Source organism: Oncorhynchus mykiss, chromosome 5 (genome assembly GCF_013265735.2).
Source record: "Oncorhynchus mykiss isolate Arlee chromosome 5, USDA_OmykA_1.1, whole genome shotgun sequence".
NCBI classification, from domain to species: Eukaryota; Metazoa; Chordata; class Actinopteri; order Salmoniformes; family Salmonidae; genus Oncorhynchus; species Oncorhynchus mykiss.
The window spans coordinates 9,728,137-9,754,142 of NC_048569.1; the positions used below are offsets into that span (position 1 = coordinate 9,728,137).

The following is a 26,006-nucleotide window of genomic DNA, read 5'->3' on the forward strand; positions in this document are numbered from 1 at the left end:
CAGGGCATGTGGATTTATGTCCTTTACCAATCCAACTGAGCTGGTTATGTACCTTTGACTGCATTCATACCGTTACTTTGTTATGGGGCTCGTTGTATCAATGACCAGTGTTGACTTAAATCACTTTTTCCCCCCCTTATCTCCAGAAACCTGTGGATATTTGTTTCAAAATTTACAGAATTTGATGCAAGAAAATTGCATAAACTGTATAAGCACGCAATCAAGAAAAGACAAGAGAACGCTCAGGTATGTATAAGCCCTGATGGAAGAGTTGCTGTTCCAGCATGTCGGGGATATGAAAATACAATTCAATCACTTCATAAAGGCTTAACTGGGCAATAAAGTGATACAAATATAGATTGCATTTCTTATCTTTCCAAATATAATTTTAATGGCAGTGTTTTATGCTGATCTGTTTTACAGGCAGCAGATGGGATCACTAGCACTGTAAATACCCATGGCTTTAAACATGCAGGTATGAACTCTCACCATTTTAGTCTGTTTGTTCACCATCTTGGACTAGTTTCTCTTTTTTTGGGGGGGGGGTCGTCATCTTAATGACCACGTTAAATGAGGGATACATAAAACAAATATTAATGAACAATGAGAAAAGCAAGTGTGTGTGTGTGGCCTTATTAATCCCGGTTCTTCTTCCCGTCCTCTTGGCCCAGACATCGAGAGGCTGAAGGACAACTCTCACCACGACGACAGCAGCAGGGACAGCTACAGCTCTGAAAGGCATCACTCGGCGTCGCGCTACCATGAGGACCGCGACAGCCGGGACAGGCACACCTCCGACCCCTACAGTAGGATGTCGGGGAGCGGGGGGGACTCCAGGAAGAGACCCTACTCGGCCTTCAGCAATGGCAAAGACCACAGAGACCACTACAGGTCAGACCGGCAGGACAGCAGGTAAGACCAACTATATACTCTTAAAGGCTTCCCCCTATTTGTGGTAAATGGTTCTTTTCAAGTTTGTGCCAATTCAGGGCATTTTCATTATTGTTCTACTGATTAGGTTTTGGGGCGTTATTTCTAGAATCTAGTGCAACTCGATGCTTAATAAATTGGTCCCATTGTGGATCAAACAATTCTGTACCTAATAATTTCTGTATATTGGTTTTCTGTGCTGGTCAGTCTTGCTCACGGTGTCCTCTTCATCAGATACTACAGCGACAGTAAGCACAGGAAGGTGGACGAGCACCGGTCAGGCCGAGACGGACGGATGGACGGCAAGGAGCGCTCCCACTCAGACCACCGCTCCCATTCCGAACACCACTCGGGCTCCGACTACTCATCGGGCCACCACAAGTCGTCATCGCGAAGTGACTCCTACCGCTACCACGCAGACTGGCAGATGGACCAACGGGCATCGGCCAGCGGTCCCCGTTCGCCGCGTGACCAACGCTCGCCACGCGACCAGCGCTCGCCTTACGACGGACGCTCGCCGTTAGGCCATCGGTCGCCCTTCGAGTACTCGTCAGACCACAAGAGCACGCCGGAGCAGATCTGGAGCAGCCGCAAGACATAACCGCCAGCGTCGGCCTGGGCTGGAGGAGCTAGCCTAGCGGGGAGAGTATCAGCCATAGACATGCGTTGAACACAGGAAATGCCTTATGGGGACTGTGGAAGTAAACAAAGCTGTACTACGCACTGTATCTGTGGTGTCCTAACTCCAACGGTGGACCACGTCCCAGGAACGATGGCGGTGGGAGCGGGTTGGCAGACAAATTGCATATTTTTGTATTTAAGAGTTAAAAGCTGTGCCATCGGTGTCGCAGCATAGTTTCTTTTATTATTTTTATAAAATGGACGCCTTTTTTTACTCCAACGGACACAAATACCCTCGAGTGCTGTCTCACCAACCCACGACACTGGATCCTGCTATTGACTGTTTGTCTCTCTCACGTTTTAATGTGGTTTTCACGTTTATTTAAAGAAGTGTTTAAATCAAGAAGAAAAGTAACGTTTATGTATTTCTCTCATAATCATGCTAAGAGTGGATGTAAGGGTCTCGTCAAAAAGCAGTCTGAATGACTTGGGCTCACCTTCCAAAGTACCTCGTTTACAGTGTTTCTAGTGACCACCTTGACGATCTGTTTTTCTTTTTTGCATCATGCTTTAATTATTTAATTTCTGCCTCCGCTGTAAAATAACCAGGATTTTTTTTGTGAGCAATTTAAAATGTCCCTTTTCACGAATTATACTACTGTAAATTATTGTAAAATAGTAAATCAATGGGCTTTTTTCTTCTCAGGCTCTTTTGGGTTTGTTATTACAACTCTTACCTTTCCCCATCAACTCAGGCTTTTTTGTCCGTTTTAAATGTCAGTTTCGTACAACACTTAACTTTAATGATAAATGCTATTCAGAATAACTTTGGTAAACGGGGAAATATTCTATTAGTTCATTATTCCCCTAGAGCAGGGGTACTCAACTCTTCGCCTACCTAGGTCCAGAGCCTGCTGGCTTTCTGTTCTACCTGATAATTAATTGCACCCACCTGGTGTCCCAGGTCTAAATCAGTCCCTGATTAGAGGAGAAGAATGAAAAAAAGCAGTGAACTAGCTTGGAGGTCCAGAGTTGAGTTTGAGGGCTCTAGAGCAACTTCTTTGTTTATTTGTTTATTTTGTGAATTCTGTTGTGAATACATGTTGGAATAGACGAGTTGAAAGCTCAAGTTTTACTCAGACATGTCGTGGAAAACCAGGAGGGGTCTATCAAATACAATACGCCTGTAAGATCTCAAATAAACTAGTCTTTTTACAGAAATCATTTTTTCTTTTTTTTTTTAACATAGGCAATAATGTCAAATCTTCTATGCAGCCAAGTGTATTTCTGGTGAACAGCCGGAGTGAAGCTGCTGTTACAGTTCAGTTGTACATAGATTTTTTTCTCTATATTTCAAAATGAATTTACACTGAAAATGCATGGATTTTTAAGATCATTGTTTTATATAGTTTATAAAGTCATTAAACTCAATCACTGTACTCACTTGTAATCTGGAATGGTCTTCGTGTTGGTGCAGATGTCACAATACTGGAATTCTGGATTATGTCCTGTAACAGTGGTCCCCAGTTTTTTACAATGGATTAAACTATGACCCAGAATCCATCTTTCCCTCAACCGATTTAAGAGACAATATACCAGGACAGCATAAAAGCTGTGGTTATGCTATCTCTAGCTACAGGAGGCATGCCTGTAAGTTTTTTAAATAGCTCATTCACCCAAATAACAAATTACTTTTTTGGTAACTTACTATGAGAAAATACAATCCACAAGTTGGTTGTTTACCTAGCTACTGTCACCAACAGTTAACTTTTAGCATTTTCTAACTGATAAACAATAAGAGGTCAAAGTACCTGATATTAGCATGTTTCAATTTCATGCACAGGAGGTTGGTGGCACCTTAATTGGCGAGAACGGCATGGCTTCCAGATGTTTGATGCCATTTGCTCCGTTCCGGCCATTGAGCCGTTCTCCCCTCTGCAGCCTCCACTGTGTTGTCCTCCCATCCCGTTAAATGGATTACAGTGCGTTCGGAAAGTATTCAAACCTCTTCACTTCCATATTATGTTACGGCCTTAATCTAAAACGGATTACATTTTTTCCCCTCACCTCACACACACTACCTGATAACGACAAAGCAAAAACAGGTTTTTAGAATGTTGCATATGTATTAAACATTTTAAAAACATACCTTATTAGTATTCAGACCCTTTGGAGTTAACCTGTGGTGAATTCAATTGATTGGACATGATTTGGAAAGGCACACACCTGTCTATATAAGGTCCCACAATTGTTGGTGCATGTGCGGGCAAAAACCAAGGCATTGGGATGAAGGAATTGTCCGTAGAGCTCCGAGACAGAATTGTGTCGAGGCACGGATCTGGGGAAGGGTACAAACATTTCTGCAGCATTGAAGGTCCCCAAGAACACAGTGGCCTCCATCATTCTTAAATGGAAGAATTTTGGAACCACCAAGACTCTTCCTAGAGCTGGCTGCCCGGCCAAACTGAGCAATCGGAGAAGGGCCTTGTTCAGGTAGGTGACCAAGAACCCCGATGGTCACTGACAGAGCTCCAGAATTCCTTTGTGGAGATGGGAGAAACTTCCAGAAAGACGAACATCTCTGCAGCCCTCCACCAATCAGGCCTTTATGGTAGAGTGGCCAGAAGGAAGACACTCTTCAGTAAAAGGTACATGACAGCCCACAGAGTTTGCCAAAAGGCACCTAAAGGACTTTGACCATGAGAAACAAGATTCTTTGGTCTGATGAAACCAAGATTGAACTCTTTGGCCTGAATATCAAGCATCACGGTCTACGGTGAAGCATGGTGGTGGCAGCATCATGCTGTGAGGGTGTTTTTCAGAGGCAGGGACTGGGAGACTTCTCAGGATTGAGGGAAAGATGAACGGCGCAAAGTAGAAAGATCCTTGATGAAAACCTGCTCAGGACCTCAGACTGGGGCGAAGGTTGACCTTCCAACAGGACAACGACCCTAAATGCACAGCCAAGACAACGCAGGAGCGGCTTCGGGACAAGTGTCTTAATGTCCTTGAGTGGCCCAGCCAGGGCCCAAACTGCTTTAACAAAACAGTGACTCACTCAATATGGAAGGTGTCAGATGAAGCAGATTCTAAGCTACAGGACTGTTTAGCTAGCATAGACTGGAATTTGTTCCGGGATTTGTCCGATGGCATTGAGGAGTTTACCACAGCCGTCACCGGCTTCATTAATAAGTGCATCAACGTTCTCCCCACAGTGACTGTACGTACATATCCCAACCAGAAGCCGTGGATTACAGGCAACTGAGCAAAAGGCTAGAGCTGCCTCTTTCAAGGAGCGGGACACTAATCCGGACGCTTAAGAAATCCTGCTTCGACCTCTGACGAGCCATCAAATAGGCAAAGCGTCAACACAGGACTAAGATCAAATCCTAGAAATGATAGATTTGATGCTCTTCGGATGTGGAAGGGCTTGCAAACTATCACTGATTACAAAGGGAAACCCAGCTGCGAGTTTACCAGACTAGCTAAATGCCTTCTATGCCTGCTTCGAGGCAAGCAGCACTGAACCATGCATGAGTGCATTAGCTGTTCCGGACTGTGATCATGCTCACCATAGCCAATATAAGACCTTTTAAACAGGTTAACATTCACAAGGCACCAAGGCCAACCAGATTATCAGGAAGCGTACTCCGAGCATGCACTGACCAGCTGGAAAGTGTCTTCACTGACATTTGAAACCTCTCCCTGACCCTGTCTGTAATACCTACATGTTTCAAGCAGACCACCATAGTCCCTGTGCCCAAGAACGCCAAGGTAATCTGTCGAAACTGAACAAAAATATAAACACAACATGTAAAATGTTGGTCCCATGTTTCATGAGCTGAAAACAAAGATCCCAGAAATGTTTCATATGCACAAAAAAGCTTATTTCTCTAAAATGTTGTGCACAACTGTTTATATCCCTGCTAGTGAGCATTTCTCCTTTGCCAAGATAATCCATCCACCTGGCAGGTGTAGCATATCAATAAGTTGATTACACAGGTGCACCTTGTGCTGGGGACAATAAAAGGTCACACAACACAATGCCACAGATGTCACGTTTTTAGGGAGTGCAATTTTCATTCTGGCTGCAGGAATGTCCACCAGAGCTGTTGGCAGAGAATTGAATGTTAATTTCTCTACCATTAGCCTGGATCCTGGACTTTCTGACAGGCTGCCCCCAGGTGGTGATGTTAGGCAACAACACATCCACCATGCTGAGCCTCAACACGGAGACCCCTGAGAGGTGTGTGCTTACTCCCCTCCTATACTCCCTGTTCACCCACAACTGCGTGGCCACGCACAATTCCAACACCATCATCAAGTAGCTGACAACACGACGGTGGTTGGCCTGATCCGATGAGACAGCCTGTAGGGAGGTCAGTGACCTGGCATTGTGGTGCCATGACAACAACCTCAACATCAGCAAGACAAAGGAGCTGATCGTGGACTACAGGAAACACGCCCCCATTCACAGCGAAGGGGCTGTAGTGGAGTGAGAGTTCCTGTCCACATCACTAAGGATCGATCATGGTTCACACACACCAACAGTCTTGACGACAACACCTCTTACCCCGCTGAAACGATCATGGGCCCTCAGATCCTCAAAAAATTATAAAGCTGCACCACAGAGCATCTTGACTGGCTGCATCACCGCTTGGTATGGCAAATGCTTGGCATCTGACCGCAAGGCACTACAGAGGGTAGTGCGTACCAGTGGAGGCTGCTGAAGGGAGGATGGCTCACAATAATGGCTGGAATGGCATCGAAACCATGTGTTGAACAAATTTGATACCATTCCACTGATTCCACTCCAGTCATTACCATGAGCCCATCCTCCCCAATTAAGGTGCCAACAACCTCCTGTGGTGCGTACGGCCCAATACATAACTGGGGCGGAACTCCCTGCCAACTAGGACTTCTATATCAGGCAGTGTCAGAGGAAGGCCCTAAAAATTGTCAGACTCCAGCCACCCAAGTTATAGACTGTATACTCTGCTACCACACATCAAGTGGTACCGATGCATCAAGTCTGGAAACAACAGGATCCTGAACAGCTTCTACCCCCAAGCCATAAGACTGCTAAATAGTTAACCCTGACTATCAAATCAAATCAAGCTTTATTTATACAGCACATTTCAGACATGGAATGCAACGTAATGTGCTTCACAGGAAACAATAATAATAAAAACAATGGAAATAAAAACATATTTACTACTCAACAACCATAAGAGGATAAACATAAAAATAACAAAAACTGAACGACTAAAAGGAAAAGCAAAGCTAAGAAGGTCTGTTTTAAGATCTATTTGAAATATGTCTACAGTTTTGTCCCAGGTTCTCTGGCAGGCTGTTCCAGAGGCTGGAGGCATAGTAACTAAAGGCTGCTTCTCCATGCCTCTTGGTCCTAGGCTTTGGGATAGTTAAAAGGCCAGTGCCTGAGGAATCTACTGGGTACATAACTTAAAAGCATGTCTGACATGTATTGGGGTCCACAATCGAGAAAGGATTTAAAAACCAATAGAAGAATCTTCAAATGAATTGTAAAACTCCAGACAGCCAGTGCAGACCTTAAAACCAGAGTAATGTGTGCTCTCTGTCTGGTCTTGGTCAGTACTCGTGCTGCAGCATTCTGCTTTGCACTTGACTAATGGCGTTCTTGGATAGACCAGATGGGAGAGCATCAAAGTAGTCAAGCCTGCTTGTAATAAAAGCATGGATGAGTCTCTCTGTATCAGCCTGAGAGAGAAACGGCCGCACCTTGGCAATGTTCCTCAGGTGGTAAAAAGCTCTATTGGTCACATTCCTAATGTGTGATTCAAAATTGAGTTCAGAATCTAAAATAACAGCTAGGTTTTTTAACTTGGTGTTTTATCTTTATTGCCCGTGAATTCAAATGTTCCGTCAGATTTTTTTGTGTGCTTTGGCTCCAACAATAAGTACCTCTGCATTAACCCTTTAAAATTAAGCAGCATTTCTTTTTGACTCATCATATACGCTACTATTTATCTCTCCTGTTGCCTAGTCACTTTACCCCTAGTTATATGCATTCAGAAAGTATTCAGACCCCTTGACTTTTTCCACATTTTATGTTACAGCTTTATTCTAAAATGTATTAAATTCCTTGTCAATCTACACACAATACCCCATAATGAAAAGGAAAAACAGGTTTATATTTATATTTTTTATTTTATTTACATAGAGTACCAGTCAACAGTTTGGAAACACCTACTCATTCAAGGGTTTTTCTTAATTTTTTTTACTATTTTCTACATTCTAAAATAATAGTGAAGACATCGAAACTATGAAATAACGCATACGGAATCAGGTAGTAACCAAAAAAGTGTATATTTTTTATTTTAAATTCTTCAAAGTAGCCCCCCTTTGCCTTGATGACAGCTTTGCACACTCTTGGCATTCTCTCAACCAGCTTCACCGGGAATGTTTTCCAACAGTCTTGAAGGAGTTCCCACATATGCTGAGCACGTGGCTGCTTTTCCTTCACTCTGCGGTCCAACTCATCCCAAACCATATCAATTGGGTTGAGGTCGGGTGATTGTGGAGGCCAGGTCATCTGATGTAGCACTCCATCACTCTCCTTGGTCAAATAGCCCTTGCCCTGCCTGGTGGTGTGTTGGTTCACTGTCCTGTTGAAAAACAAATGATAGTCCCACTAAGCTCAAAACAGATGGGTATCGCTGCAGAATGATGTGGTAGCCATGCTGGTTAAGTGTGCCTTGAATTCAAAATAAATCACAGACAGTGTCACCATCAAAGCACCCCTCACACCTCCTCCTCCATGCTTCACGGTGGGAACCACACATGCAGAGATCATACGTTCACCAGCTCTGCGTATCACTTGACTCAGCGGTTGGAACCAAAGGACAGATTTCCACCGGTCTAATGTCCATTGCTCGTGTTTCTTGGCCCAAGCTAATATCTTCTTCTTATTGGTGTCCTTTAGTAGTGGTCTCTTGGCAGCAATTTGACCATGAAGGCCTGATTCACGCAGTCTCCTCTGAACAGTTGATGTTGAGTTGTGTCTGTTACTTAAACTCTGTGAAGCATTTATTTGGGCTGCAATTTATGAGGCTGGTAACTCTAATGAACTTATCCTCTGCAGCAGAGGTAACTCTGGGTCCTTTCCTGTGGTGGTCCTCATGAGAACTAGTTTCATCATAGCGCTTTATGGTTTTTGCGACTGCACTTGAAGATACTTTCAGTTCTTTAAATTTTCCAGATTGACTGACCTTCATGTCTTAAAGTCATGATGGACTGTTGTTTCTCTTTGCTTATTTGAGCTGTTCTTGCCATAATATGGACTTGGTCTTTTACCAAATAGGGCTATCTTCTGTATACCACCCCTACCTTGTCACAACACAACTGATTGGCTCAAACGCATTATTAAGAAGGAAATAAATTGCGGAGTGTACAAAGCAGTCAAGGCAAAGGGTGGCTACTTTGAAGAATCTCAAGTATAAAATATATTTTGATTTAAACACTTTTTTTGGTTACTACATAGTTTAAATGTCTTCACTATTATTCTACAATGTAAAAATTAAGAAAAATCTTGGAATGAGGTGTGTCCAACTGATACTGTATGTAAATGTGATATTTCAGCTTTTTATTTTTAATACATTTGCCCCAAAAAACCTTTTGCTTTGTCATTATGGGGTATTGTGTGTAGGTTGATGGAGGGGGATGAATCGGTTTTAGAATAATGCTGTAATGTGGAAAAAGTCAAGGGGTCTGAATACTTTCCAAATGTACTGTACATTACAGATGGATTCAATTGTAATTGTTTTTGCTAACGATCTAAACAAAATACTGTGTCATGGTGTCAGAAAAATTATATTTGTAAAACAATTAAGAAAAATAAAACACTAATTTACATAAGCATTCAACCCTGAGTCAATAGATTTTAGAATCACATTTGGCAACGATTACAGCTGTGAGTCTTTCTGAGAGCTTTCCACACCTGGATTGTGCAACATTTGCCCATTATTGTTTTTAAAATTATTCAAGCTCTGTCAAGTTGGTTGTTGATCATTGCTAGACAAACATTTTCAGGTCTTGCCATAGATTTTCAAGCAGATTTCAGTCAAAACTGTAACTCGGTCATTCAGGAACATTCACTGTCTTCTTGGTAATCAACTCCAGTGTAGATTTGGCCTTGTTTAAGGTTATTGTCCTGCTGAAAGGTGAATTCATCTCCCAGTGTCTGGTGGAAAGCAGACTGAACCAGGTTTTCCGCTAGGATTTTGCCTTTGCTTAGCTCCATTCTGTTTCCTTCTTATCCTGAAAAATGCCCATCATTAACGATTACAAGCATACCCATAACATGATGCAACCACCACTATGCTTGAAAATTTGCAGTATTACTTTGCCTTGCTGCACACATGATGCATATTTTGGAATATGTTTTATTCTGTACAGGCTTCTTTCTTTTCACTTTGTCAATTAGGTTAGTATTGTGGAGTAACTACAATGCTGTTGATCCATCCTCAGTTTTCTATCACAGCTATTGAACTCTGTAACAGTTTTAAAGTCACCGTTGTCCTCATGGTGAAATCCCTGAGCGGTTTCCTTCCTCTCCGGCAACTGAGTAAGGAAGAACGCTTGTATCTTTGTAGTGACGGTGTATTGATACACCATCCAAAGTGTAATTAATAACTTCACCATGCTCAAAGGGATATTCAATGTCAGCAATTTATATGACTTATTAAGAAGACTCAAGACATTTCAGCTTTTCATTTTTTATTAATTTATAAAAATTCCACTTTGACATTGGGGTATTGTGTGTAGGCCAGTGACAGAAAATTAACATTTAATCCATGAAAAAAATTCAGGCTGTACCACAATAAAAGATGGAAAAAGTCGAGGGGTGTGATACTTTCTGAAGTCACTGTACCTACCTCAATTACCTCGTACCCCTGCACATGGGCTCTGTACTGGTGCCTGTGTATTTAGGCAAGTTATCGTTACTCATTGTGTATTTATTTTTACTTTTATTATTATGTGTTATAACTTTTCTATTTTCTTTCTCTCTACATTGTTGGGAAGGGCCTGCAAGGAAGCATTTCACTGTTAGTCTACACCTGTTCATTACGAAGCATTTTGATAGAAATGTAAAAGTCATTTCCGATTGAGTCAACATATGCAGCGTTTACTGTGAATGCAGCCTCCACTAAAGCGAGAACACTTCCCTAAAATGTCAATCACGCTGTTAAGATCCATTTCTGCGACGCCGATTGAACAGAGCCCTTTTAATCTGTGGTCCGGAAGCGGCTCATCAATGTGTGAACTGTTTTTTGGAACGAGGGACGACGTGCTAGGATAGAGCTGCTATTCAATGGAAACATGACACACCCAGGATGTTTTGACACAGGTGGAGTAGCTCAGATCAAATGTAATATAACTTTACACTATTGAGCATTATGAACACGGAACATTGCCCTCACACGGTTATTGTATTTTTTGTTTTTGTAGAACAGGGTGCCTGCCACCACTTAGCATGGATCTCTTGTCCACAGATATAGCCAGGCCTAGTCTGTTGAATGGCATATGGTCATTTTCATACAGTACATTCTATATGGACAAGAATGACGCAACTTTTATACAAGCATCTCTCCATCACAGTATGAGACCAATAAAAACACAAGTGTGCGGACAGAAATTCCAGCGACATTGAACATCTATAGAAATGACTGATGCATAAATCTGTATGTATAAAATACTGACATGAAAATGTAAAAAGGCTTGTAAATATATACTTACCATCTACATGTGTATTTTATACAGACATTAAAACATATATAATGCCGTTAAATAGCAAAGTCCTGAAGCTTGCTGTTTGCAGCCAGTGAACCTGTGTAGCAAGCCTGTCCTGATCTCTAGGCTCCTGGTCCATATACATGTTGTAGTCATTTTTGGCACAACCGTTGGATAAACTTACACACAAATCTTTGGTCAGGATGTCTCCTCTTCCAGGCGTTCCACCAGGTTAAGGTCCTCTTTTTTTTAGGGCCTGGTAGAGCTGTTCCTGGGCACGAGGTCCCTTCCTCATAATCATGTCCAGAAGGGCCTCGTTCCTCTGGATCCGTGAACTTACGTTGTCAATCTTCTCAGCGCTCCACATCGTTCAGTATGTTACCGTCCTGAAGCTTGAGGAGTGTGGGCTGCAATTCCCCCATATGTTCCTCCAGTTTCACTCTGTGTTTTGTTATGAAGTCCCCTCCTGAGAGAGTAAGGGGATTGGCAGGAGGGGCTACAGGGCGAGGGCCGGACGCTGAGAGAGGGGAAAACACTATCTGTAAAATACAGTTTGGGATGATTAAATCAAGATGTATGCTAAACATCAAAGATAAATTATGACCTCAAGTCAATATTATTTTTACTACACAGGAGCAGCACTACGAATCAGATTTCTTTAATTCCATAATGTCTTTGTTTATCATTGTAATATCATTAAATTGTGATGTTTAAAATGGTAAATCTCAGTGGAATATCAAGTTACCTGTAGAGATGATTTCTGTTGGTGAAACTGCGAATGAGAAAAGAAGACCGTCTGATTAACGGTGATATAAGACTGTGTCCATTATAACCAAAACGTATGATGTAAAGATGTACTAATTCAATAACAACAACTGCAATACTAGTACAGCAACTTTATGTTACCTGGAAGCCAGACAAGTCTATCCCACACAGACTCTGCACCATCATTTTCTTTCAGGAGAAGATCAACTTGTTCAACAACAGTTTGTAAGAACAACTGAAATGTTGGGATGTAGTTTTCATAGGATTCAGAATCCACAAACGCTGCATCCTGGTGTAAAATACAGTTTGTCAGTGATATAATTTTAATGTGCAAATACATTCTCATATCAGATCCAATCACCTTTGGTCTTATTTGATGTTCATCTGTAAGATCAGTGGAGAGGGTGTATTCTTTGGGATTAGTTGGCAGTGAACGTTAGTTTCAATGTAGGTTTCTTCCTTCTCTTCCACTCCTCCTGTACCTTTGAATGTTTTCATAAAATTACATTTGGTTATCCAATGTTTAAACTATAACACATTATCCAAGTATTAATGTTACCAAAATATGCAAATTCCAGCCGAAGTATTGTTTGACGTCTCTAATCTATTTTACCTATCTCCCTGATCATAACATTTCTGGGAAGCAACAACACATTAAGGATGGACCTCTTCTTAGGAACAACTGGGAGATTGTAGAATAACAAGATAAGTGCACGTATAGGGACAGTGGGTGAGTCATCTTCCCTGACGATGCCATAAGCAGAGAATCCATTGATGTTTAATATGAACATGTTTTTCGGTTATCTGAACGTCACGGATAAACTCCAAACTGTCATCCATCACATGGGCTACAGACAGGAAGTCACATTCACCCTCTGGGAAAGAAAAATAACATGTGGAGCTTATTTCTCTGACTTGATTAGCAATGATGAGTAATGATAACAGCTAAATGATGAGCTATCAAACAATTATTACAATAGGCTCATTCGGAATGACAGTGGTCTTGAAGCACTATGTCTTTCATGAAATCGTCACTCACTAGAATGAAGCTCACAGTGTGGGAGTTGTAGTTGACAGATAGACCCTTTAAGGCACGTGAATTTGCACAGGGGTCCCGCAGGCCTCTTGCCTCTCTGTGCTAGAAGCCTCCTGTCCCAGGGGACTGTCCAATAGATCACTTCCCCCTCCCCATCCATCCCAAACCCAAGAACGGTTACACCACTTGGGAACAGACCTGCACTGGGGCACTTGAACCTGTTTAGAGCATATGACAATGACGTGGCATCATGATATGTTCATTTTACATTCTTTAAAAAAAGTATACATTTCAACAAGTTATCCTCTCATATAAATGGAAAAGAAGAACAAGTTACCGGTATGCTCCCCTGCTCTCCTCATATATCTCTGTTACCAAGTTATCAGGAGATGTCTAAAATGTAAAAACAATACCAGTAGATATTGAACCCATAGATAAAATATATGTATTATAACTTCTCTCTTTCTTTCTTGTCAGTGAGGATATTATATTACCTGGAGAGGGTCAGTCATACGCAAAGGTCGACCTTTCCTAATACGTTCCTTAATAATTGGTCCTTGGTATCAGTTAAGCTTTGAGACAGATTAACTTCGATATGTTCCTCGATCTCCTCTTCCTTTGATCGTTCGCTAAGATAAAGGTTGACAGATAAGATCCTACCTGGTTAAATAAAGGTGAAATAAAAATAAATAAGAACCTGCACTTACCTCTGCTGTTCTCTCTTTAATTCATCTGCAATATTATGCAGATTCATCTCCCTCAGGATCCTCAGTGTTATCTTCACAGCTCCCTCAGGGCTGAAGATCTGCACCATCTTATCAACTGTGACCTCTAAATTGGCGTACCTTAGCTGGCTGTCTGGGATTGGAGGAAAGCCGGGCAGCAGGCTTCCAGATAGGAAAAACGTACATTTACTCCACATTTCTATGCTCAGTTTCATCAGTGACCTGAAGCAGATCTGTAACAGTCAGCGTTGTGGGTCCCTTTATAAAAAAATAAAACAATTAAACAGAACAATTAAAAATATCTCACGTGGAGAGCACTCCAAAGAGCAAAGCCTAAATGCCAAGACCAAATGTCTTGGGATGGGGGGAAATATGGACAGCAGGCAGTGAGCCAGGTGACTCAAAAATCTCTTAAACTCTTCTGCGTTTAGCATCTCTAGAGTAGTGAGGAGAAGATCTGGAACAAATGGCATTGTGGGGCACATTTCAGTGGCTTTGCTGCTCAACCGCTTTTTGTCCGAGGCACTCAAAGAACTGCTAATCAAGCTGATGTATTCTCCTTTGTCACAGGAAACTCTGCTAGACGAGGATGGTGTTCTGACTTGAAGATTGTTTAATGAGAGACTGCGTTTCAGCATCCCTTTTAGTTGAGTTTGATATTGGGGTAAAGGCCATCTGTGAGCAAGAAAGAGAGTGAAAACAGGTTATCGTTTTGCAGTAGATGTTTTCTTCCTGAATAATCAGTGTTGAACTATTGTAGAGTTTAATTCCAAAAACGTTAGATATCCATTTTCAGTAATGTTGTTAAATTAGCTTTTATTGTTAAAATAAATGAATCTGTTCAATGACAGATTAAACAAATACATGTCTATCACTTGATGATTTCATTTCAGATAGACAAATAATCATGTTATTTAGCTAAATGCTACATATCTGCCTCACTCAGATAAATAAGTAGTTCTGCTGGGTTTTACACAGTCAAATGCAACAAATAACTAAACATTTTATAAAGAAATGTACAAATGATACATTGTGACACACAAATATTAATTAAATAATTCAAAACATTTACATTTTAGACACTTAGCAGATGCTCTTATCCAGAGCGAATTACAGTAAGTGCATTTATCTGAAGATAGCTATGTGAGACAACCACATCACAGTCAAATATACAGGATACAAACATTCCACAATGGATATATAGTGTTTTGCAACAACAACAAAAAATAATTTTCGCACACATCTAAAATCTCAATGAAAAATCTGAGAACAGTAATACTTTACACACACACGAAGACACCCATATGCAATCATTTCTGATTAAAAAAAATACATGTAATTGTGGATATAGCGTTTTGGAAATAAAGTTAAATTATTTGTCGTACTTTTTCAGCAGTTGAAAATAAAACTGAATGACAGACATAATTGTATGTTAACATAGATCTCATGCACTTCACCTGCTCTCTCAGGAAGTGGCGGTAATGTCTATGACATCACAGGTCTCATATTCTTCATCTTCTCCTTCAGGAATGGTTATGTGCCGTGGAGCTGAAGTGGCGGTAATGTCTATGACATCACAGGTCTCATATTCTTCATCTTCTCCTTCAGGAATGGTGGTGTGCCGTGGAGCTGAAGTGGCGGTAATGTCTATGACATCACAGGTCTCATATTCTTCAACTTCTCCTTCAGGAATGGTTATGTGCCGTGGAGCTGAAGTGGCGGTAATGTCTATGACATCACAGGTCTCATATTCTTCAACTTCTCCTTCAGGAATGGTTATGTGCCGTGGAGCTGAAGTGGCGGTAATGTCTATGACATCACAGGTCTCATATTCTTCATCTTCTCCTTCAGGAATGGTTATGTGCCGTGGAGCTGAAGTGGTGGTAATGTCTATGACATCACAGGTCTTCTCCTTCAGGAATGATTATGTGAGGTTGTGGTGACCCCCAAACTAGATCATCATAGCACACGACGACATATTCTTCACCTGCACCTTCTTCAATGTCATCATAGGTCTCCTGGTCTCCACTTGCTCCAGGGGAAGTCAGTAAGCCTTTAGAGCATGGAATAACTTGTCTGTAGTTTATCTTTAACTTTTTTTGCAAGATCAAACTGTTTTAAATTCCTCAGGATCCTGAGTGTGATCTTCACAGCGTCCTCAGGGCCGAAGCTCTGCACCATCTCATCCACTGTGTCCTGCCTGTCAGGGTCATCCATCTGGCTCTCTGGGTTTGGGGGAAATATGGGCAGACTGAAATTGCTCCAGGTTTCCTCCTCTCTCAGTCAACTCCTCCAGAGTGGCCAGCAGCAGTAGCTCCTTAGCAAGCAGCATTATGGTTCCCTAAAACATCCAAACAGGTGAATTGTCTATGACATGTAAACTAGAAACGGATATAATTTGAGCAAAGAACATGAACACGTCCGTATTGTTAGTAGAATATACTAGAATCTTTCAACTGGTCTCAATATCAAATTTCATCATTAAACAGATTAATTTGGGAACTGCCAACACACACACTCACATTTTGCATACAGTATATTACAGTCTATTTTAGTCATAGCAGACACTCTTATCCAGAGTGACTTATTAAGATAGCTACAGATGTAGGATCTTAATTTGACCAGTTTCTCACAGCAGGAAAATAATCCTGCAGCAACATGAAATGTGAATGATTGTGTGGAGTGTAATTCATTTACATTTGTGTAGGGGTTGATCAATTTTTTATTAGGGCAAATCAAGTGGAACATGTAAAGTGAAAATGACAAACAGAAGCTTAAACCTTGAATCCACTAAGTTCAACTTTCCTGCAACAATTAAGATCCTACATCTGTAGGGGAGACACAGTCCTAGTAAGTAAAATGTTCCTCCATAAAGAAGTTATCAGCATCTCTAGTAGGAATAGACAAGTGCATTTTTTTTTTTTTTCTGCACTTTTAAAAGGTCCAGTATGTAGCTTTGAGGGCGACCGGCCAAATGTTATAGATCTTTCATTCTCATTGAAAGCAAGTCTGATATGCAGTAGATCCATTCTATGTGCACAATTTCTATGCATCACATCCTTAAAGGCCCACCTCAGAGGAAGTTGCCGCACCTATTTCGGAGAAGGGGCTAGCTGCATCCCAATATGGTGACCTGAGTATGGGCGAATGGGTGTATCAAAAGTGGGCGTGTGGAAAAAAGTGGGTGTGTCAGAAGGAAAGTAGTGGGTGTGTGGAAAAGAGTGGGTGTGTCAAAATGAAAGTACTGGGTGTGTGGAAAAGAGTGGGTGTGTCAAAAGGAAAGGAGTGGGTGTGTCAAAAGGAAAGGAGTGGGTGTGTCAAAAGGAAAGGAGTGGGTGTGTCAAAAGGAAAATAGTGGGTGTGTCAAAAGGAAAGTAGTGGGCGTGTCAAAAGGAAAGTAGTGGGTGTGTCAAAAGGAAAGTAGTGGGAGTGTGGAAAAGAGTGGGTGTGTCAAAAGGAAAGTAGTGGGAGTGTGGAAAAGAGTGGGTGTATCATAAGGAAAGTAGTGGGTGTGTCAAAAGGAAAGTAGTGGGAGTGTGGAAAAGAGTGGGTGTTTCAAAAGCATTCTGCTTTTAAGGTTTTGATTTAGCAGTTTTTTTCATCTTCCATTTCTTACCATGCAATACCATACATTGAGCTACCATACTGATGTTTTTAAGCCAGAGGATGAGTCTGAGTCGTATTTCACTGTTAGTTTTACACAAATAATTGTACATTTTACGTTATAAAACTGACGATTGTTTATCTTTGACTTAAGTATTGATGACGGGTGTTCTGTTGCTTCATGCGTTGTATGCGTGTGATCAAGTATGACTTTCAACCAGATATTGGCTACTTCCCATGCAGTTGCCGGACAGTAGCACTTGTCAAGCAGGAGAAAAGGGCACTGTGTCCTGGTGTTGTTGCTGTTCATGCCCTCCCCATTGAATAGTAGACTGTACAGTGCATTCGGAAAGTATTCAGACCCCTTGACTTTTTCCACATTTTGTTACGTTACTGACTTATTCAAAAATGGATTCAACATTTTTTTCCCCCTCATCAATCTACACACAATACCCCATAATGACAAAGCGAAACAGATTTTTTTTTCTAATTTATTACAAATTAAAAAACATGCTATTGCTATGAGACTCGAAATTGAGCTCAGGTGCATCCTGTTTCCATTGATCATCCTTGCGATGTTTCTACAACTTCATTGGAGTCCACCTGTAGTAAATTCAATTGATTGGACATGATTTGGAAAGGGACGCACCTGTCTATATAAGGTCCCACAGTTGACAGTGCATGTCAGAGCAAAAACCAAGCCATGAGGTCGAAGGAATTGTCTGTAGAGCTCAGAGACAGGATTGTGTCAAGGCACAGATCTGGGGAAGGGTACCAAAACATGTCTGCATCATTGAAGGTCCCCAAGAATACAGTGGCCTCCTTCTTAAATGTAAGACGTTTGGAACCACCAAGACTCTTCCTAGAGCTAGACAAGTATTCAGATCATTTAGTCGGTACTCAATTTAATTTAGGCTCCAATCAAGTTGTAGAAACATCAAGAATGATCAATGGAAACAGGATGCACCTGAGCTCAATTTTGAGTCTGATAGCAAAGGGTCTGAATACTTATGTAAATAAGGTATTTCTGTTTTTTATTTTTAATAAATGTGCAAACATTTCTAAAAACCCTGTTTTTGCTTTGTTTGTCATTATGAGGTATTGTATGTAGATTGAGGGGGAAAAAAGTAATTTAATAGATTTTAGAATATGCCTAACGTGACAAAATGTGGAAAAAGTTGAGGGGTCTGAATAATTTCCGAATGCACTGTATGTATCAAGGTGACATCTAGATGGTTATCGATATTAGTTATTTATTGTGTAAGCTGGTTTCCTACTTGAAATAAATGAGAATTTTTTTTTCTCCCACATTAGCTACCGATGGCGACACGACCTTGATACCCAGTAGGACGCACTTCAAGTAGGACACACTTCAAGTAGGACGCACTTCAAGTAGGACACACTTCAAGTAGAACACACTTCAAGTAGGACGCACTTCAAGTAGGACACACTTCAAGTAGGACACACTTCAAGTAGGACACACTTCAAGTAGGACACATTTCAAGTAGGACGCACATCAAGTAGGAAGCACTTCAAGTAGGAAGCACTTCAAGTAGGACGCACTTCAAGTAGGAAGCACTTCAAGTAGGAAGCACTTCAAGTAGGAACACTTCAAGTAGGAAGCACTTCAATTAGGAAGCACTTCAAGTAGGACACACTTCAAGTAGGACACACTTCAAGTCGGCAGGCATAACACCGTAGCACTGGTCGTCAGCTTACTATCGACTCGTGGTGTAGCCCAATCAGCTACGCAAAATGCTTGAGTGGCAACAAATCTGCCTATTTTGCTGATAAGCTTTCCATACACTCACTCGCCTATACTCCGGGCTGCAGCTACCCATACCTGCTACCCTATATATACAAAAGTATGTGGACATCCCTTCAAATTAGTGGATTCAGCAATTTGGCCACATCCGTTTTTGACAGGTGTATAAACTCGAGCACACAGCCATGCAATCTCCATAGAGAGGCCTTACTGAAGAGCTCAGTGACTTTCAACGTGGCACCGTCATAGGATGCTTTCCTTTTCAGCAAGTCAGTTCATAAAATTTCTGCCCTGCTAGAGCTGACCCTGGTCAACTGTAAGTGCTGTTATTGTGAGGTGGAAATGTCTAGGAGCAACTACGACTCAGCAGCGAAGTGGCAAGCCACACAAGCTCACGTAACGGGACTGCTAAGTGCTGAAGCGCGTAGTGCGTAAAAATCCTACAACACTCACTACCGAGTTCCAAACTGCCTCGGGAAGCAACGTCAGCACAAAAATTCTTAGTCGGGAGCTTCATGAAATAGGTTTCCATGGCTGAGCAGCCATACAGAAGTCTAAGATCACCATGCAAAATTCCAAGTGTTGAGTAGCACTTGTAACCATTGGAAACACATTCTCTGGAGTGAAGAATCACGCTTCACCATCTGGCAGGCCGACGGACTAATCTGGGTTTGGCGGATGCCAGGAAGACGCTACCTGCCCATGCATAGTGCCAACTGTAAAGTTTGGTGGATGAGGAAAATGGTCTGGGGCTGTTTTTCATTGTTTGGGCCAGGCCCCATAGTTCCAGTTAAGGGAAATCATAACGCTTCCGCATACAATGACATTCTAGACGATTCTGTGCTACCAATGTTGTGGCAACAGTTTGAGGATGGCCCTTTCCTGTTTCAGCATGGCAATGCCCCCGAGCACAAAGCGAGGTCCATACAAAAATGGTTTGTCGAGATCGGTGTGGAAGAACTTGACTGGCCTGCACAAACCCCTGACCTCAACCCCATCGAACACCTTTGGGATAAATTGGAATGCCGACTGCGAGCCACAATGCTTGTACGGCTCCAGGTAAACTTGAATAAAGAGGAACTTAAGTTTTAAAGAACAGTCGTTTTCTTTAGTCTTTTTTAGACAAGAAGATACAACATGGTACCAGGAGTGACACTACTCGCCTTTGACTCACCCATCATCGAGTTTTGGTCGAAAATGCTGAACTGCGTCAAGAGGCTTCACGTCAACTAGCTAACTTTAGCTAACTAGCCACTGGGCTAACGAGACTGGGGTAAAGAACAAAGATACTTGTTGGTCACACACACACAGAGAGAGCATTGACTACATTATCAATGTATCAATATTATGATTAGCTTGGTGGAACCAACCTGATTTGCTACATTCACCTTTCTATCTCACTTCAGATATCATCAAATGTGAAGTGAAATAGAATGGTGAACACAGCGATCAGGACGGGTTATGCCCTGGACATTATATGCACCTAAGAAGTAGACAGTAAACAACAAATAATGTATTACACAAAACCAAAAGAATGGGCATCAATATGGAGTTGGTCCCCCCCCTTTGCTGCCTCCACTCTTATGGGAAGGCTTTCCATTAGATGTTGGAACATTGCTGTGGAGACTTGCTTCCATTCAGCCGCAAGCACATTAGTGAGGTAGGGCACTGATGTTGGGCGATTAGGCCTGGCTCACCGTCGGCATTCCAATTTATCCGAAAGGTGTTTGATGGCGTTGAGATCAGGACACGATGCAGACCAGTCATGTTCTTCCACACCGATCTCAACAAACCATTTCTGTATGGACCGCGCTTTGTCATGCTGAAACAAGAAAGGGCCTTCCCCAAACTGTTGCCACAAAGTTGGAAGCATAGAATCGTCTAGAGTGTGATTGTATGCTGTAGCGTTACGATTTCCCTTCACCGGAACTAAGGGGCCTAGCCCGAACCATGAAAAACAGCCCCAGTCAATGTTTGTCTATGGAGATTGCATGGCGGTGTGCTCGATTGTATACACCTGTCAGCAATGGGTGTGGCTGAAATAGACAAATCCACTAATTTGAAGGGGTGTCCTCATACTTTTGTATATATAGTGTACCTGTGTCATGACATTGATTATAGCTAAGTTCATTCTCTCAGCAATGAATGGTACATGGGTAAAGGAAATTGTGGTTTTGACTTGCAAATCTCCCTTCCCCCACCATCAACACCAACATCTCTGTGTAACCGCTCTCATATGGCTCATCGACAAAGGACACGGTGCTGTTCTACACAACACTGTGTAAATTGCAAACCCACCATGCAATCTCCATCAAGGTTTAACAACCCTTTTGACCGGATGCTGCGTGATCATATACAGTGGCAATAATAAAGTATGTCAAAAAAAATTGATCTGATCTTAGTTACAGCAATAGACAAACACCCATTATTGTATGTTTCTTGTCTATATTGAATACATCATTTAAACATTCACAGTGTAGGTTGGAAAAAGTATATGACCTCCAAGACTAATTACTTTTCCAAAAGCTAATTGGAGTCAGGAGTCAGCTAACCTGGAGTCCAATCAATGAGACGAGATTGGAGATGTTGGTTAGAGCTGCCCTGCCCTATAAAAAACACATACATTTGAGTTTGCTATTCACAAGAACCATTACCTGATGTGAACCATGCCTCGAACAAAAGAGAGCCCAGAAGACCTAAGAATTGTTAACTTATATAAAGCTGGAAAGGGTTACAAAAGTATCTCTAAAAGCCTTGATGTTTGTCAGTCTGCGGTAAGACAAATTGTCTATAAATGGAGAAAGTTCAGCACTGTTGCTACTCTCCCTAGGAGTGGCCGTCCTGCAAAGACAGCTAAAGACTTACAGAAATCTCTGGAACATGCTAACATCTCTGTTGACGAGTCTACAGTACGTAAAACATTAAACAAGAATGGTGTTCATGGGAGTACACCTAAGAAGAAGACACTGCTGCCCCCCAAAAAACATTGCTAGACATCTGAAGTTCGCAAAAGAGCACCTGGATATTCCACAGTGCTTCTGGCAAAATATTCTGAGGACAGATTCAACTAAACTTGAGTTGTTTGGAAGGAACAGAAAACACTTTGTGTGGTGAAAAAAAAGGCACAGCACACCAACATCAAAACCCCATCCCAACTGTAAAGTATGGTGGAGGGAGCATTTTGGTTTGGGGCTGCCTCAGGGCCTGGATAGCTTGCTATCATAGACGGAAAATGAATTCCCAAGTTTATCAAGACATTTTGCAGGAGAATGTAAGGCTATCTGTCCGCCAATTATTTTATATATTCGTTATTTTACCGGGTAAATTGACTGAGAACACGTTCTCATTTACAGCAACAAACTGGGGAATAGTTACAGGGGAGAGGGTGGGGATGAATGAGCCAATTGTAAACTGGGGATTATTAGGTTTCCGTGATGGTTTGAGGGACAGATTGGGAATTTAGCCAGGACACCGGGGTTAACACCCCTACTCTTACAATAAGTGCAATGGGATCTTTAATGACCTCAGAGAGTCAGGACACCCGTTTAACATCCCATCCAAAAGACAGCACCCTACACAGTTCAGTGTCCCCAATCACTGCCTTGGGTTATTTTTTTATACCAGAAGAAATAGTGCCTCCAACACCACTTCCAGCAGCATCTGGTCTCCCATCCAGGGACTGACCAGGACCAACCCTGCTTAGCTTGTGCGAGTTCATTAGAACGTGCGTTGAAGATGTCGTTCCCATAGCAACGATTAAAACATTCCCAAACCAGAAACCGTGGATTGATGGCAGCATTCGTGTGAAACTGAAAGCGCGAACCACTGCTTTTAATCAGGGCAAGGTGACAGGAAATATGACCGAATACAAACAGTGTAGCTATTCCCTCCGCAAGGCAATCAAACAAGCTAAGCGTCAGTATAGAGACAAAGTAGGATCTCAATTCAACGGCTCAGACACAAGAGGTATGTGGCAGGGTCTACAGTCAATCACGGAATACAAAAAGAAAACCAGCCCCGTCGCGGACCAGGATGTCTTGCTCCCAGGCAGACTAAATAACTTTTTTGCCAATACAGTGCCACTGACACAATACAGTGCCACTGACACGGCCTGCAACCAAAACATGCAGCCTCTCCTTCACTGCAGCCGAGGTGAGTAAAACATTTAAACGTGTTAACCCTCGCAAGGCTGCAGGCCCAGACGGCATCCCCAGCCGCGCCCTCAGAGCATGCGCAGACCAGCTGGCTGGTGTGTTTACGGACATATTCAATCAATCCCTATCCCAGTCTGCTGTTCCCACATGCTTCAAGAGGGCCACCATTGTTCCTGTTCCCAAGAAAGCTAAGGTAACTGAGCTAAACGACTACCGCCCCATAGCACTCACTTCCGTCATCATGAAGTGCTTTGAGAGACTAGTCAAGGACCATATCACCTCCACCCTACCTGACACCCTAGACCCACTCCAATTTGCTTACCGCCCAAATAGGTCCACAGACGATGCAATCTCAACCACACTGCACACTGCCCTAACCCACCTGGACAAGAGGAATACCTATGTGAGAATGCTGTTCATCGACTACAGCTCGGCATTTAACACCATAGTACCCTCCAAGCTCGTCATCAAGCTCGAGACCCTGGGTCTCGACCCCACCCTGTGCAACTGGGTACTGGACTTCCTGACGGGCCGCCCCCAGGTGGTGAGGGTAGGCAACAACATCTCCACCCCACTGATCCTCAACACTGGGGCCCCACAAGGGTGCGTTCTGAGCCCTCTCCTGTACTCCCTGTTCACCCACGACTGCGTGGCCACACACGCCTCCAACTCAATCATCAAGTTTGCGGACGACACAACAGTGGTAGGCTTGATTACCAACAACGACGAGACGGCCTACAGGGAGGAGGTGAGGGCCCTCGGAGTGTGGTGTCAGGAAAATAACCTCACACTCAACGTCAACAAAACTAAGGAGATGATTGTGGACTTCAGGAAACAGCAGAGGGAACACCCCCCTATCCACATCGATGGAACAGTAGTGGAGAGGGTAGCAAGTTTTAAGTTCCTCGGCATACACATCACAGACAAACTGAATTGGTCCACCCACACGGACAGCATCGTGAAGAAGGCGCAGTAGCGCCTCTTCAACCTCAGGAGGCTGAAGAAATTCGGCTTGTCACCAAAAGCACTCACAAACTTCTACAGATTCACAATCGAGAGCATCCTGGCAGGCTGTATCACCGCCTGGTACGGCAACTGCTCCGCCCACAACCGTAAGGCTCTCCAGAGGGTAGTGAGGTCTGCACAACGCATCACCGGGGGCAAACTACCTGCCCTCCAGGACACCTACACCACCCGATGTTACAGGAAGGCCATAAAGATCATCAAGGACAACAACCACCCGAGCCACTGCCTGTTCACCACTTTCATCCAGAAGGCGAGGTCAGTACAGGTGCATCAAAGCTGGGACCGAGAGACTGAAAAACAGCTTCTATCTCAAGGCCATCAGACTGTTAAACAGCCACCACTAACATTGAGTGGCTGCTGCCAACACACTGACTCAACTCCAGCCACTTTAATAATGGGAATTGATGGGATATTATGTAAAATATATCACTAGCCACTTTAAACAATGCTACCTAATATAATGTTTACATACCCTACATTATTCATCTCATATGTATACGTATATACTGTACTCTATATCTCTCTGTACTCTATATCATCTACTGCATCTTTATGTAATACATGTATCACTAGCCACTTTAACTATGCCACTTTGTTTACATACTCATCTCATATGTATATACTGTACTCGATACCATCTACTGTATCTTGCCTATGCCGCTCTGTACCATCACTCATTCATATATCTTTATTTACATATTCTTTATCCCCTTACACTTGTGTGTATAAAACAGTAGTTTTGGAATTGTTAGTTAGATTACTTGTTGGTTATTACTGCATTGTCGGAACTAGAAGCACAAGCATTTCGCTACACTCGCATTAACATCTGCTAACCATGTGTATGTGACAAATACAATTTGATTTGATTTGAAGCAAGCCAGCAGTGGTATGCTGCTGGCATAGCTTGAACTTGAAGCTTGAACTTAAGCTCGAACTTGAAGCTCAACTGACGTTGGGTGATGCAACAGGACCACGACCCAAAACACAGAAGTAAATCAACAACAGAATGGCTTCAACAGAAGAAAATACGCCTTCTGGAGAGGCCCAGTCAGAGTCCTGACCTCAACCCAATTTAAAATGCTGTGGTAGGACCTCGAGCGGTTCACACCAGACATCCTAAGAATATTGCTGAACTGAAACAGTTCTGTAAAGATGAATGGTCCAAATTCCCTCCTGACTGCTGTGCAGGTCTGATCCGCAATTACGGAATACATTTGGTTGAGTTATTGCTGCCAAAGGAGGGTCAACCAGTTATTACACCCAAGTGTTCACATACGTTTTCCACCCTGCATTGTGAGTGTTTACACGGTGTGTTCAATAAAGACATGAAAACACATTGTTTGTGTGTTATTAGTTTAAGCAGGCTGTTTGTCTATTGTTGTGACAAATTTTATGACCAGTTTATGCAGAAATCCAGGTATTTCCAAAGGGTTCACATACTTCTTCTTGCCACTGTGTATGTGTGTGTATATATATATATATATATATTTATTGATATATATACACAGTACCAGTCAAGAGTTTGGACACACATACTCATTCAAGTTTTTTTTCTTTATTTTTACTATTTTCTACATTGTATAATAATAGTGAAGACATCAAAACTATGA

The 26,006-nt window shown here is 42.3% G+C and overlaps 1 protein-coding gene across 1 annotated transcript in view; it reads left to right on the forward strand.

Annotated features, from left to right (window-relative positions):
• The window catches only part of chd1 (chromodomain helicase DNA binding protein 1), a 37,086-nt gene extending 34,089 nt beyond the window's left edge, over nt 1–2,997 (forward strand). Inside the window, exons 34-37 of the mRNA XM_036976723.1 lie at nt 147–246; nt 424–475; nt 672–912; nt 1,165–2,997. Coding sequence (XP_036832618.1) covers nt 147–246; nt 424–475; nt 672–912; nt 1,165–1,531 — 760 coding nt within the window. The 3' untranslated portion in view covers nt 1,532–2,997. The remainder of the gene's footprint in view (nt 1–146; nt 247–423; nt 476–671; nt 913–1,164) is intronic.
• The last annotated feature ends 23,009 nt before the right edge of the window (nt 2,998–26,006 follow it).